Source organism: Uloborus diversus, chromosome 2 (genome assembly GCF_026930045.1).
Source record: "Uloborus diversus isolate 005 chromosome 2, Udiv.v.3.1, whole genome shotgun sequence".
In the NCBI taxonomy this organism is placed as follows: Eukaryota; Metazoa; Arthropoda; class Arachnida; order Araneae; family Uloboridae; genus Uloborus; species Uloborus diversus.
In genome coordinates, this window is record NC_072732.1 from 63,424,863 (window position 1) to 63,440,941 (window position 16,079).

Here is a 16,079-nt window from a genome sequence, read left to right on the forward strand (position 1 = left end):
GACCAGTGGCTCCAATGATAGTTAAAAAAAAAAAAAAACTGATGTATAAAATTTTTAAATGTGTCACTACAATTATATCATTAACACGCCACCACGCACGAGTTATGCGCACTAACTATGTGACAGTATTGTGTTAAGAAAAATTAAACTGTGGTTTCAAGTCAGTTATTATTCCGGTCTTTAAAAGTTTTGAGATGTACCATTATTGCTAGCAATGAGCGATCTATTGTAAATTTCACGCACTCAGAAAAGCAAACTCAAATCTCACGTCATTTTCTCCGTATTTGACGAAATAACTTCTTGAAAAATACTCCGAGGTTTGGCTTGAGTTTCTGACCCTGCGAGAAAGAATCGTCGTAAATGACGAAATTAGACGATTGCCGAATCCTCGAAAGTGAGCGATGCATTTTCGCAAGTGTTGTCAGGTCAAAAAAAAAAAAAAAAAAAAAAAAAAAAAAAAAAAAAAACAACGACTGACAAACACCAGAATAAGAAAAAAGGATTCTGGAGGGAAAAAAAAAACCCAAAACTGCGAGTGTGCGTAGCTTAGAGTTTGACATGTGAAATCATGCTCTTAAATACTTACTTCGAACTGCATTCTGTTGACTGTTATTCCATTCGACGTTTCAAATCGACGAATTAACTTCCCTGGAAGTCATCCCGCATCGGAGGCAAAAACATCCCCACGCTTCGGGATTGCCACTGATTGAAAACCCTTGAATCCCGTTCCTAATTCTCGCACCCAGCTGTCGCGCGCTCGCAAATTAGAGGAGAAAGAGAGAAGGGGGGGGGGGGAGGGAGGAGAGAGCATTTAGGGAATTTCTCCGGTCTGGGTGCGACGCGTGCATATCAATGAGCCTATAACACGGGAGGGCGGAACTGGAGGGGGGACGCATGTGACCCGCATTATAATTAGCTCTCTTCTCTCGCGGGGACTGCCTGCCAGCGCCAGAACCACTCTTCGCCCTTCCCCCCCTTGCGTGCTCGATTTACTGAAAGGTCGGCTTTGTTCTCCGTGCCGCAGAAAACAGCGCTCGTTTCAGGAACTTGTCGAGACGTATTCGGGACGAAGAATGGAGGCTGAAGGGCGACGTTTTTTGGGATTGCATTCGATTTTTTTTTCTCCCTTTAGAATTCCTCATAAAAGTGATCGAACACTGCACCAGCATATCAGAATAGGGAAGTTGCAACCTATTAAATGTTCATATTTTGGCTATTGGATATTGTTAATTGACCCTCAAAAATAAAAAATTCACCATTGCCGAATTTTAAAACAACGTGGTTGATTTTTAATGAATTTTTAAAAATCCACGCGCAAAAGTACGCGCTTCTGAAACGTCACGAGCCTACGTCACTGGGCGCGAATGGGCAGCCTTCCGCCGAAGATCCCTTGTTTTCGCTAGGAACATTTTGAGCGCGCTGATATTTTTATTTTTTAGAAATTCAATAATCCTTTTGAACACACTATGGAGACCGGATTCGTTAAAGCACAATCTAAATAATCTTCCTCGTGTAACATCAATGATTTTATTCGAATATTTCCGAGAGGATGAGAGGTTTAATGTTCCAGAAACGAGAGGAGTTAAATGCGAGGAGATAAGCCTTTTACGTTTCGTCTTCGAAGTCGAATGCGTGACCTTCGACTTCTCCCCTATCGGAAGAGGGCATGACGTCACTTCCTATGCCATTTGACGTCACAAGAGCTTGAACTTTAAAAATTAATTAAAAAAAACTACTTATCGTATCGCAAAAATTTTTTTACCTATGATGTTGGTACATGTTACTCTATCATATAAAAATAAAATTGAAAAATCGAAAACTTCCCTATTCCTCATAAAAGTGATCGAACACTGCACCAGCATATCAGAATTATAAATGTTACTGTTGTTGTTGTCGTCTTGTGACCGCTAGACTGGCAATTTGGGGTGCGCTGCTTCACTTTTCCAACTGTACCGTAATTTGGTGTGAAGTCTGACTTCCACAGTACACACACACCATAAGGACCCGCTTACAGGGTAGGCAACCATTCACAGCACAACACATTCACACAAAGAAAGGACAGGAAAGAGAAAGGACATCCACGCCCGAGCTGGGATTCGAACCCGGGACTTCCCCATCGCAGTCAGACTCCTCTTACCACTAGACAGGGCGAGCGGCAAATGGTACTGCGAAAGACCGAAATTTGAAAATGTCAGCATTCACCGGCAGGGCTGCGAAATCGAAAGGAAAAAAAAAAGACTCAGACTCCGGAAATTTTAGAGCATTCGACTGCGACTTCTACCCCAAAACAATCCGACTGACTCTGATTCCACAGCCCTGTTCACCTGTTATTCACGGGAAATATTCGGACTCTCACCGATGTTTTTGCTTTGTTAATCAGGCGTGGATAGAAGGTGCCCATTCTTTGAAAGACTCATCCGCCGGTGATTTTTCGGCACTGAAGCTTGGAAAAAAAAAAAAAATTAATTTGAATTTTGTCATTTTGAATTCAAATTGTTTTTCGCAATCACGAGTGTGTATGTAGTCGTGTGTGTTTGTGTGTAGGGGGTATGTGTGTGTAGGCATGTGTGTTTGTGTCTGTGCAGGCGTGAGTGTGTGGGTAGTTGTGTGTATGAGTGTTTGTGTGTGTGGAGGCGGTGTATGTGTGTGTAGGCATATGTGTTTGTGTGCATGCAGGAATGTATGGGTAGTTGTGTGTGTATGTGTGTGTGCGCGTGTGTAGTTGTGTATGTATCCGTGTGTGTGTAGGATATTGACGCAACCTGGAGATGGCTTTTGCTATAGGAGCAGCATCGTGAGGAGCCGGTCGACGGTGATAGTGTGGAGGGTGGCGGTAGGAAAATAAAATGATAGGAATTCAAAACAGTCAAGTGAGAACAGTAAGCAATCGTGATATCGTGATTGCTCAAAAAAAAAAAAAAAAAAAAAACCATTAAATTTTAGATGACCTTCGATGATATTAGGGAAAGAAGGAGACTCCGATTTCTTCCTCTGAAATTTTTCGGAATTGAAGTTCGAAACATTTGTAATTAACATGTGTAAAACATGGTCAAACCTTGAAAAAATTCTGGATCTGCACTGGATGTAAATGTTGGCATTCATCAGCAAATGTCAAATTCACACGTTAAAAGGATTTTAAAGCTAATCATTTGTAAAAATTTGAAAACTTAATTGTACCCGTTCTCTCTCTCTCTCTCTCTTTTTTTTTTTTTTTTTTGGCTTCTTATTTTTGATGTGTAAAATAAAGTATGGAGTTTGTGTGCGTGTCCTTTGCGCACCTCCTGTGAAAACGGTAATTTCTAGCAAAATGAACTTTGACTAAACACAAGGGTTGTGGACAGTGTGCACCTCGGAGTTTAATTTTTGATTCACTAATTATAAAAAAAAAACATTGTTGGAGACATTTTAAGATTAATTTCATAAATTTTACAATATAAAATGTGGTGAAAAATTAATACAAAATTCGTTATTTGAAAATGATGGATACGGTACGGGGGGGGGGGTCACCATTTCCTTCTTTGGATTTGTATTGTCGTGAAAAGGCTTTTAAATTAATTGTTCTGCTAAAGGTTTATCGCTGTTATATATTCATTGAATTTTAATTTGTATTGTTCAAGTAATTAAATTTGCTGTATATAAAATGTGCAAGATCGTGTTTTTGCCAAAAGCGTATATTTCGTGTGGGAAGATGGAACACTTTCAAAATATTTTCAACCTTAAACTCGTCTCCCAAACTGTATCCATGTTTTAAGGCATTGAAAAAATGATCATTTTTTCCTTTCTGAAACAATCTCCTTTTTGCCAATTCCCTTTAAAAAAAATTAAAAAAATACTTCTTGAAGCACTCTATCAAAACTAGTTGAATCAGAAATTGCCCAATCTATCATCGAATCCACTAATATCTGCGAATCATTGTTTCGTGTCGAATCATCGCACCTGCACAACTTACAATATCCGTTTATTTCAGTTGCCATTTTTCGAACTGATTTCGAACTTTTCCCGATAATTTTGGCCGGAAGCCAAAAAGATCTCGTCACCTGACGTCCTTTTCCCCGTGGCTTTCGCAGAAACTCTTTTTTCGAAACGAAACAGTTGTGTTTACTTTTTTTACTTGTTCCCATCACTAGAAGCTGGAAAAGTGGCAAACTCGTCCCTTTTTGATGGTGAATGATTGGTTTACTAACTTTCTTCCTCATCGTGGTCGAGGGATTTAGGTCTTATTCAAAGCATGCAGCCAAATTTAGAACTTGACTAAGTTTATATTTTGTTCTCTTGTATTTTCCCTTTACGTTTACCGAACTTGAACTGTACTGGTATTAATAACCGTTTATCTGTTGTGAGTATAAGTGTGAGAAACGATTGTTTTTTACATTACTAGCAGCTTTCTAACTGTAGCCATGTATTAAATTCCCAGCGTTGTAAAAATTTATCTTTTAGATTTTGAAAATCAATGAACCTCAAATTGTATTCAAACATATGAAAACAACAATTGAAGGGCTCGGGACAGAAATGTGACAAACCACAAGCAGTGACTTTTTGAGAAAAATGTTTGTTCCTCATAACTAAAATTGAAAGAGTAAATCATTATGTCATTTGGAGAAAAACATATCTGGTTTTACTATTGCATATTATAGACTGTACATAATTTCTTTGAAAAATTCTACAAATATTTTTCATTATTTGGAAATTGGCCTACTGAAAATTTTCATCATATGGCATATCAAATTCTTGCCCCCCCCCCCCCCCCCGAGCCCATCGACGGTTTGTTTGTAATTTTTCACATTTATGTGTCTACTTTTTTATAGTAGGGTTTTTAACGTTATGTTTATCTTGAGTCATTTTCTGCTTTACCCATCAGATGGGGCTTAAATTCTAACAAAAAATAAAATGAAATAAATAAATAAATAAAAACGAAAAATGCGGGATCCTAAAAGCTTCAGAGCCTATTTTCTATGTAAATGCCTGAATTTTGCTCAATTTGAAAAATTCACATGAAATTAAAGAGAATTGCAGGTGCTGAACTCCCGTGAAGTCCCACGCGAACTAATCCGTGGTTGTACCTATAATGGATGAAAAAACTGATGATTATTGTTAAGAAAGCTATTTAAATAATTTGGATAATTATTTAGACTTTTGATGAAAGGAGGGAAAGGGCAGTACATTAAATTGGTTTGTATTTCAAGGTTTTTCGTGCATTCGCTTACGATCTTTTGATGGTGTATTTGAAAAGTATACACATCTAGTTTGAAACAAGTTGAGCCAGCCCCATTAAAAAAGACAATTATCTGCTTTGCCAAGCTCAAGATTTTCGAAAAGGAAAAGTGGAAGCGATGTGCAAAAGTTGGAACAGTCACATCTTTATTCCAGCACTTGCTGTCAAGATTTTAAACTGAATCTTAGATGTTTCAATTCTCATTGAAAACACACCTTACGTTTGCAACGTTTAAGTTCAAAGGATGGGCTTAGCTTTTCCAAACATGTTTTTTTTTTTTTTTTAATGGACCATGCGTTTCCGAAAGTAAGCAAGGTTCGTTTATCGTCCACGGATTTTATATAGACTATCTGCAATAGGGAAGTTGCAACCTATTAAATGTTCATATTTTGGCTATTGGATATTGTTAATTGACCCTCAAAACTAAAAAATTCACCATCGCCGAATTTTAAAACACCGTGGTTGATTTTTAATGAATTTTTAAAAATCCACGCGCAAAAGTGCGCGCTTCTGAAACGTCACGAGCCTACGTCACAGGGCGCGAATGGGCAGCCTTCCGCCGAAGATCCCTTGTTTTCGCTAGGGACATTTTGAGCGCGCTGATATTTTTATTTTTTAGAAATTCAATAATCCTTTTGAACACACTATGGAGACCGGATTCGTTAAAGCACAATCTAAATAATCTTCCTCATGTAACATCAATGATGATATTCGAATATTTCCGAGAGGATGAGAGTTTTAATGTTCCAGAAACGCGAGGATTTAAATGCGAGGAGATAAGCCTTTTACGTTTCGTCTTCGAAGTCGAATGCTTGACCTTCGGCTTCTCCCCTATCGGAAGAGGGCATGACGTCACTTCCTATGCCATTTGACGTCACAAGCGCTTGAACTTTAAAAATTAATTTAAAAAAAACTACTTATCGTATCGCAAAAATTTTTTCACCTATGATGTTCATACATGTTACTCTATCATATAAAAATAAAATTGAAAAATCGAAAACTTCCCTGTTTCATGTAGAGATCAGGGGAAAAGGAAATGTCAGAGATACTTACTTTAAGTACTTCACAGTGAAGGCTTAGATTTAAATTCCTCCCCCCTTCCCCAGAAACCCGATTCCGGCAAAGTTAACCACAAATTAATATGGTAAATTCACCGAATCTCCTGCTAACTGCGCACCCTAATTACTATTCGTCTCGCGTTCTGTCTGCCATTCCGTGCACGCATTGTCAAACCTGCTGCTGGTTTTGGGAGGTCGACCACAGCAAAGGGTGTGAAAGGAAGGCGGCACACCTAATTCCCCCTCCTCTCATCTAACATTTTTTTGACCTTGAGGAGCACTGTCTGAAAGTACCTGAAGATTATTTATTCTTTTCTATTTGTCAGATTAAACTTCTGTCTTTCTGTGCGTTGTTTTGATTCGAAAAGAAATATAAAACAACTGACATTGTGCAATTGCTTAACATATGCATTATGCAGAGAAAACCTTTTTTTTTATTTGATACAAGAACTACCAACTACGCCCAATTCGAAGAATTAGTAAAGGAAGGATTATAACATTTTTAGGTTCTTATCTCATCGGGCAATGAATTGAAAATGTAACTAACCTATGCGTAAATTCTTTTACTTGACCCTAGTCTGAGTTCCCAACCGATTCTTTTGCAACTTTTCTCCTACTGTATTTTTAAACATTATAACAAACATTTAAAAAGCATTCCTTAAAATTTAAATAAATTAAAAAAATTCTAGCTAGTAGTATTATAATATTAACTGAAAACTGAAGACAAAGAACAACGCTTTAGTAATGGCAAACTTAAATCAGAACTTTTCCTTATATTCACCCTTAGACTCTTGCTCGATTCTAATCTGCTGATGTATTTACCTGGTAGTAACTTTCACATTTTATTCCGGCATAAATTCAGCTGTTCCATTTCACCATTCGTCCTATTCCTCCCCACACTCCTTTATATTTTAAACTAAAATGGAGAAGCTGTAAAAAGTTACAAAACGCCTGCTCCTCGCTTTTTTAATATTTCTTAATATGAAGAAAATTAGAATTCTACGTATCTCACGAGCTTCAATAGTTTTTTTTTTTTAGTATGTAATGATACACTTCCGATGTGAAATCATCGTTTTAGTACAGTGGCCGCCGCTTATATGGATCTCATTTGTTCTAAGCAATTTTGATTCCATGACGCTGCTGATTCAATAAAGCTGGATTTTGTTCTGTTTTTGACAATTTACAAATACAAATGTGACGACCAGCAACAGGCTCTTGGCCCAGCTAGGCTGGTCCTAGTCAATTTATTAGTTCCCAATGAAGATCAATAGCCCTCTCAAAGCTATCCAACCCCTTGCTCATTACCACCTCTTCCTGTAAACTGTTCCAAGTGCCCACAACCCTACTAAAGTAGTAGTTTTTCCTTATTTCCAGGTTAACCTGAGATTTGAATAGCTTAAAACAATGACCCCTTGTCCTGCTTGTCGGTGCAAAAATTTAATCCATTAACATCATTCATTTTGATTCATTAAAGCAGCTGATTCAATTAACCACTGATTCAATTAACCGGCGGCCACTGTATCATCCCCTTTGATTAGCTCCAAGAACAATAAAAAGAAAAACATACCAATTGAGGATGGGCCTTGAAAACATAGTGCAAATGTACGAAACGCCTGTTCTTTCCAGGGGAGGGGGAAAAGAGTGTCTGTGATAAGACAGGCGTTGTCTTTTTGCGGGATGGATATAAATTATGCGTGGCCCGGAAGAACGAATGAAGAAGAAAAAAAAAAACTATTCGCTTCGTCGGCGGTATCATTTAGTATTTCTATAACGATCGCTTTTTATTTTTACTTTTTCGTCTGCATTTCTGAGGGCGGGAGAAATTCTATTCGTGTCACAATCGGTAATACGACTGCTTTGCGAATTATAATCCACAATTTGCTACAGAAATCAACACATTATAATCCTTACCCGAGACTCGATGAAACTTTTTCGAAATGTATTACCTCTAGATAAAAAGCTCTACCATGATTTTCTCAGAGAGAATCTTGATTTATTAATTTATTATTATTATTTTTTCCAATTTGCTGTTGTAGCGATGCGTTTGATTATTCACTAGAATACATATTTTTTATTCGTTATAGGGAATGTAAAACCTTATTGAAAGTATGCTATGGAATGTATTGTATCGTTAGTATTGTTGATTTCTATGTACTGCATTTGTGTGAAAGATTTTTCGAAAGGTAACATTTCTTCTGTGGTGTGTTCTTACATTTATGTATAAGAAGTTCCTAAGAAGTGTTTTTGAGACGCTATGCTGGCGAAAAGTGATTTCATTGAATAATATCTAGATGAGATTTTTAAGGCCACACATTAGTTCTCATTTTGATCTTATTTTTTTGAGAATGAAACAGATTTCTTATTTATCATTTTTTTTCTTCCAGTTCCAGCTGAATACATTACGAATTAAAATAAAAACGCTCAAAATTTGTTGAGATGTTCTTCGTGATAAGAAGTTGTGTTACGTTCTAAAACCTTTCAGAAAGAAATTGATGCACCTTAATGACCACATTTCACCTGCAAATTGACTGCTTGGGGGTGAAGCACTGGTTTTCTAATTTGCATCTGATTGCAGTTGTCGTGATGTACTTTCAGGTTAACAGACTAAGCAATTGAGATTAACTCCAAAAATGAAGAGCTATGATTAATAACCAGTTTTTAAATGCAAACAAAATTGATTGCAGCGAAGTCTTGAAGATGCATCGTAAAAACTGGTGCTCCTAGCTTTTAATTGAGAAAGTTACTTTAATTTGAAGATACTTTTACCGCTTTGAGGAACATCTTCATTTTTGTTTGTGGTTGTGAAATCCACTGCTGCTAACTTGAATCATTCTGTCGACAAAAGACTTCTGATTAGTTACTTTGAAAGGGGTCCAACTGGTCAATTTGGCTCTTTGTAGTTAAATTTCCAATAACTCTGCCTTGGTTCCAAAAGGAACATTGTCAAAATCGTCAGTTGCCAGAAAAATGCCCTTTTAGAACTAAATTCGAAAGCGCTGCCAATGACGATTTGGTTGTTACTAAAATAACGTTTATTCTCAGGGTTCGAAGTTAACAGTGATACAAAATAACACAAAAATATCCATTAGACCAGTAGAATAGTATAAATTTTAGTGGCCAATGGGACCAGTAAATTAACCGTTTTCGTACAGTTTGAGCCTCCGTTGTAAGAAATATATATATGTTTATTCTTGTAGATAACATATTTTTGACACTATATGCCTCCCCTCCCCCCTCCTTCTCAAAGCAATGAGATTAGATTTTGCTTGCTAAATTCCTTTACTACAGACATCTCTATTGAAAACTGCTGATTTACTCCCCTTGCCATGTTAATTTTGTTTTCCATGTTTTTGTCCCCCCCCCCTTTTTTAATTTTTAAATATTAAAAACCAGGATGCAACAACAGAGCAGACCACTTACAGTGTGTACTGACAGTTGAAATTTTGTAGTTACTGGTCCAATGAACCAGTAACTTTTTTTTTTTTTAATTTCTGCTCTTGCTTTACAAACCCTTTTGTTCTGTAATCGATCTGCTGCAGCTGCTGGAGAAAAAAAAAAAAAAAAAAGGCGCCAAAGAGGGGGGGGGGGAAGAAAGGAAAAAGAGAAAAAACGAGGGTACAAAGGTTTTACGGGTTTAAAGAAAAGAAAAAAGAACGAAGTGAAGTGGCACAGGTTTGTTTGCGCAAAATAATTTTTAAAAAAAAAGGGAAATTGCCCCAAAAAATAAAAAAAAATATATTAAAAAATATTTTTAAATAAAAAAAAATGTGTTTAAGCTTGAGGGCGCATCGGCCCGCGGGCCGATTGTGCCCGGCGATCCAGTCCGCCCCTGTTTGTCAGATCAACTGAAGTTTTTTAACTACCAACCTTCTTCCAAACCTTCCAGGTTACTATGTAAAGTCGTATCGATATGACTTGGAAAACTGTGGCACCTCGATATAAATGTTTACAAGACGGCAGGGCAGTCATCCATTCCATCTTGAAACGTCAGCGACAAAACATCGTTTTGCAAGTGCCAGCTACAATTGCCAAGAACTTCCGAAACGGAAAGCGAACTGGTACGCGCGGAAGAAACAGAATTAGAGTCGCGTATGAATGATAAAACGGTTCTAAAAGGCAATAAAAAGGCCATAAAATAAATTTAACATCCTTTTGATTGAAGCTCGTAAAGTAGCGGAATTTGGTCGATTTCTTTGACCTATCAAGACTTTGCTTGGATAATTTTATCTCCATATTTATTTTCCGCATGGATTCATTTTTGATAACTTCGCGTTCGTCGGGAAGCGTTTTCGTAGAATGATAAGACATTCGCTTTCCTTCTTTTTGGGCTTTTGCGTGTTTGTTACGTATACCATTTACGGTTTGCGCGCCATTTTTGAGTAGTGTGCGGAATGACGAAGCACATCAAGCGAGACAGTGCCAAAAGATTACTAAATGGAAGCAAAAGCTTTGAGTTTGTTGCGATTCAGGTTTTGCACTAAAATTTTGTTGCCAATGGGGTTGTTTTTAACTTTTCTCGCTTCGAAAAGTAGTTTTTAGCACAATTAAAAAATAGTATGTTGCACCAAAAGATTGCGCTAATTTGCTAATTAATCGAAGTTAATGGGCCACAAGGGATGGCGCATTAATTTTATCATATTTTGGCAATGTGCGCATGTTTTGGTGCTTACTTGCATATGTAGTCACAAAATACAGTAAAATGTCGTTTGTAAGTATCAAATTAGCAGCATTTGTTTCTGCAGGATATCACAAAATGATATTGTAAATTTTGTAGGATGTTTTTCAATTTTCCAGATTATTTTGAAACACCGGATGATGGTTTTGAATTTCAGCTTATCGTTTCATTCTATGGTAAATTTGTACGTTATTAGAATAACAATTCGAACGTTTCAGTTTTGAAGCATATTTTCAGTCACAGGGGCTGGAGTTTTTTTCATTTGGATTTATTTTTTGGGCATCCGAAGATTTTTTTAATATTTTCAGACGGCAAAAGATGGTTTCTGAATTTGTGTTTCGAGCACGATTGTACACTCAAATATTTTCTAGAATGTGTTCTTCTCTCTTTGTGCTTTCGATTGCCCAATGTTTACCGTCAATCTTTTTCTGTTTCAGAGGGAACCGATGAAGACATGCGAGGGTAGCTGCCTTTTCTTCCGCGCGGCGTCACCATGTACTACCCTCCCATATTCGCTTCAGTGAGACCTTACGATCCCCGGACCAATCCCCTCGAGGTTCCCGTGGGGCGGGAGAACCCGCTCGATCTCTCGGTCAAGCCCATCCGGCCGAACTCGGAGGCTGCAGTCGTCTCGGCCGCCGCAGGCACCGACGCAGACGATCTCATGATGCTGGACCACCGAAAACTCGCCAACCTAGCCGCCTCGCACTCGCTATCGGCCATGGGGCGGCAACTGCTCGATCCCACCCTCTTCAGGCTGGGCGCCTATGGTGCCGATGTGGCCCTAATCCCCGGCCTAGCTGCCGCACCCCCCTTCTGCTTCGACAGGACAGCAGCCGCGGTGCCCACCTCTCTTGCAGGCCATCCCATGATGAGTTCCTTCTTGCAGCAGAGAGAAAGATGTCTAGAGCAGCAGCACCAGCAAGCTGCTCTATACGCTGCTAGGAATAACGCAGCGGCTGCAGCCCAGCAGCAAGCTGCGGTCGCAGCCGCAGCTGCGGCCTATATAGATCCTAGCACTTTGCCCCTGCATTTACGAAACGGACTAACCCAGAGGGAGGCAGCTGCAGCGCTCGCTGCCACCCGTGGTCTCTATGCTCCAGCTTTACCTACACCGATGGTTCTTCCTGCCTTCTCTTTATACACAGAAGACAAAGGGGCTTTCACTTCCCTGAGAAATCCCGCCAACACTGTAGCAAACGAAAAAAGTTACTTGAACGGTACTTCGACAGCCACTGCGCCGACGCTTGAAGCTGTGAGGTATGCAGAGCATTTCCAGCGTTTCAGAGAACAACAACATTTACAGCATCATCCATCGGGAAAGTGCAACAACGCTTGCTGCACGTCTAACACAATAGCTGGCTTAGGTCAAAATTCAGTTCCCTGCGCTTGCTGCGTCCAAACACCATCGCAAGCTGCTTTATGTGCTCGAAGCCCAATGGGTTGTCCGAACAAAGATCCTACATCTGCTGCCACAGGCAAAGTCTGCGATTTCGTTCAACCAGGTTTAACATTCTTGCATCGACCAACAGCAACTACCGCCATTTCGACCACTACTACCACTGCATCCAGCTCTAGTGAACTGCGACTCTCGGTGTCAAGCTTGTGTTCCACTCATACTTCTAGTGATCCTACAACAGTCAGTTCAAAATCAGATAAGCAAAATTCTGGTTTTCGACCCTCGACAATTTGGAACGCAGGATTGCCATCCGTATCCAGTGGTGGCAAGACTGCTTTTTCGGTTCCAAAGAAAAAAGAAAGTAAAGAATCTTCATCACATTATCATAAAGAGCATAAGACTTCTGGGAGCATAAAAGACATCTTGAAAGATACCCATCCAGTTTCAAACTCAAATGAAATTCCAAGGTATGATCATAAAACTACTATTCCATCTTCTAAACATGAGATCAGCGACCGATCTTCCAAACGAAGTCATGAAAAACCCTCTGTTCCAACGGAAGATTATTCTTCCCGATTTTATCACAGAAAACCATCGGATAATCCTTTTGCTTTTCATAGTGAGACTCCAACTATCGTACCATCCAAACACAATATAAGCAATATTGTGTTTAATGGTAGTGACGCCATAACCAAAGTTACTAACTCCACTTCTGTTGTGTCAACAAAGTGCGAAGGTGGTACAATTCCTATTGCGAAGCTTCCCCCTTTATTAGAAGCTGTTCGACCTACAGAATCTAAAGCTATCGTAGAACTTTCCCAAGATACTCCAACATTGGTATCAAGTCCTCACGGCCCTCCTCCTCTTATAGCTGTATCTAGTTCTGTCGACAACCACGTACCTGTTACCACATCTAACAGGACGAATTACGCTTCAACTGAAAATTCAGTTCTTCGAATGTCCAATTCTTCTTATCTTATGCCCTCATACAAGCATTCGAGTGAAAAATTAAATAACGATGCAGCTGGTTTTAGATTGACTTCGAAATCTCCCAAGAAAGCTTCACAACAATCTTCGAAATTTAATGGACTGCCATCTGGATTTGCTAATGAGGAACCCCATTTAGCACCTAGTGTTACGCTACCCAAACCAATACCTCAGTTGCCACCTAGCCATCTGCTCCCTGCTGCAAACGCTGCTCATTTCGCTACTAGTCACTACCGCCCAGCACAGCACCAGCTTAATCTTCAAGCGCATAATGGTTGGATTCCTCCTGCAAATCCTAACGTGACTGTTGCACCTCTCCCACCTCAACAACCTACTACAACAGCTCCAATGACATCTTTGTCCACCACGACCAGCTTATCTAATAGTAGCACTACCCTTCAGTCGTCAAAGCAGGCTGGCTTGCGAGAACCTGATTATGCGGACACTGCCAATGTCCTGCAATCTTTACTTATACGCTCTGCACCCGGAATGGAACCACTGACGGCCATTGCGCCCTCAGCTGGAACCGGAACAGCTACTAGTGTCATCACACCAACTAATGGTCTGCCATTATTTGGATTGGACTATCGTTATCCGTTCAGCCATCCATTGAACTTGCCAACAGCGCCCATTAACAGTGTGGTTACCACATCCCACAACAGTACTTCGGCAACAGTTCCAGTTCAGAAAGATAAACAAGAAGTTCATAAATCATCGGATAGTGCGACCCATTCCTCTCCAGTCGTTTCAAAACATTCATCCAAGAAGAGATCCAATGGACCTGTGAATTCAGAGGACATGTCTCCTGCTAAAAAAAGACTTCTTTCAACGGATTTCTGCGCACCTCACATCCAGCAACCTAGATATTCTTTTCAGGTAAGAATATTTTTTCTACTACGATCGATTTCTCTTTAAATTTTGTGCCATTCAAATTCAGACTTTATTTTTTATCGAAAACCCAGAATGAAGCCTATAACGGTCGACCCCACTCTATGAGAAGTCGCATGTTGCAGCTAAAGCTCTAGATTAGCGGTCGAAAGTCGCCAATGGTGATTATTTCATTGAAAACGGCTACCAAAATGTTAAGTGTTGGTCGCGAAAAGTGTCTATCATATGTTTCTCAATTTTTTAAATATCATATCGCATATCGTCCTGTGACAAGCCTGAGACGTTAAGCGCTTCAGTGGACTCTACCTTGACAACGTAATTCGGGGTAAACTCTCTTAAGGTTATTGATTTTTTGCGCTGAATATATATATTTCCAAAAAGTGTACCAAAAGTCAAATGCGACTACCTTTTTTTTTGCGACTGGTAGCCAGTGGCTACTATTCAGAATTCCTAGTCTAGAGCTTTATTTGCAGCTTTAAAACTATTGTTTCAAACTTGTGTGTGAATCTAATTCAAGTATATCAATAAATACATTGCTAAACACATCACCTTATAAATCATACTTGTTTGCGAACTTTCTTCCATGAAAGAAATCCTATTTCTGTTTTAGTGGAGTAACTCATTCTGATGCATGTGAGCAATTGAACAACTCATATTCATCCAACCTGTCTTTTTGCCTGTGTTTGTATTCTCTATGTATACTTTAATCGAGGGATGAAATGAACAATCAAAAGATCATCCATTGCTTAATTTTAAAAAATTTAAACAAAAAATATATATGTGAAAAGAAGATCGATTTAGGACGTTGTTGAACCAACAGGGCACTTCGGGAATGAGCTTTAGAATCTCTGAAGTCCTATCTTTGTCTGTCTTCTTTATGAGACAAGTATCCTCAGTCGATGACTCAGGTGTATAAACAATAATAATGAACATTTAAAAAATACATTTTATAAATATTATTTTAGAAATTTTCTAAAGAATCTTGGCATTGTTTCGAATATGAAGCTGTTGATGGTTTTCTGCTCTCAATGTTGGATTATTCGATTGAGGCATGAAAAGTTAACGGTTCTAAAATTTTTAAATGAACCGACTTTTGAATGAGTGACAAAATGCGTCCGCACTAAATAGGTCTTATGCAGTGAACTTTCGCATCTCGTGTGTGGAGTACCGAATTCATTTCGAATGCCATCCACTTTCCATCTAAATGAGATATAATCACAGGGGCTGGCCGTTGACATTCTGATCACGTACCAGCGCCGTTGCTACCATAGGAGCAAATTACCTTGATTTCATTTGGCACTAAAGGGGAAGTCTTCGTCTCTTGGATGGGAAAAGAAAATTCTTGCTTCTTTTAAGTTGTCTCGCATTTAAATTGTCAAATAGCATGGAACGAGTAAGAAACGTAAATGTAATGCGAATTCGGTTATTCATTGGAAATGAACCTGCAAAAATATACAAAATAAAATATTAACAATAATACATTATCAGCGTTATATAAATATCACTTGAATTGGCTTGATGCTTAAAATAAATAATAATAAAAAGCGGCCAAAAAATTTAGTTTTCCCCAGCGATACAATATTGCCAAATGGTAAATGTTTCTGTACAAGACAGCTTCTGGCATTCGAAGAGACCAACAAAGTCCAACGTACTTTAAAAATTATTGTTCATCAAGTTGTCAGTTGGCTAATTACTTCTGGTATAATGACTACATGAAACACAGCGACTCCAATGTTTGGACTACTAAATGATGTTACCCAACAACAAAACGTTAGAATAGTTGCATCAAGCTTCAAAAGAGTCAGTAAAACGCGAATTTGTTTATTCTGTATACACTTTCAAATTAATATTCAGAAAAAA

At 38.8% G+C, this 16,079-nt stretch overlaps 1 protein-coding gene across 1 annotated transcript in view; it reads left to right on the plus strand.

The window, feature by feature from the left end:
- Positions 1 to 16,079, plus strand: part of LOC129235197 (uncharacterized) — a 62,611-nt gene that overhangs the window by 19,747 nt on the left and 26,785 nt on the right. The window contains exon 2 of the mRNA XM_054868898.1: positions 11,383 to 14,207. Coding sequence (XP_054724873.1) covers positions 11,439 to 14,207 — 2,769 coding nt within the window. The 5' untranslated portion in view covers positions 11,383 to 11,438. The remainder of the gene's footprint in view (positions 1 to 11,382; positions 14,208 to 16,079) is intronic.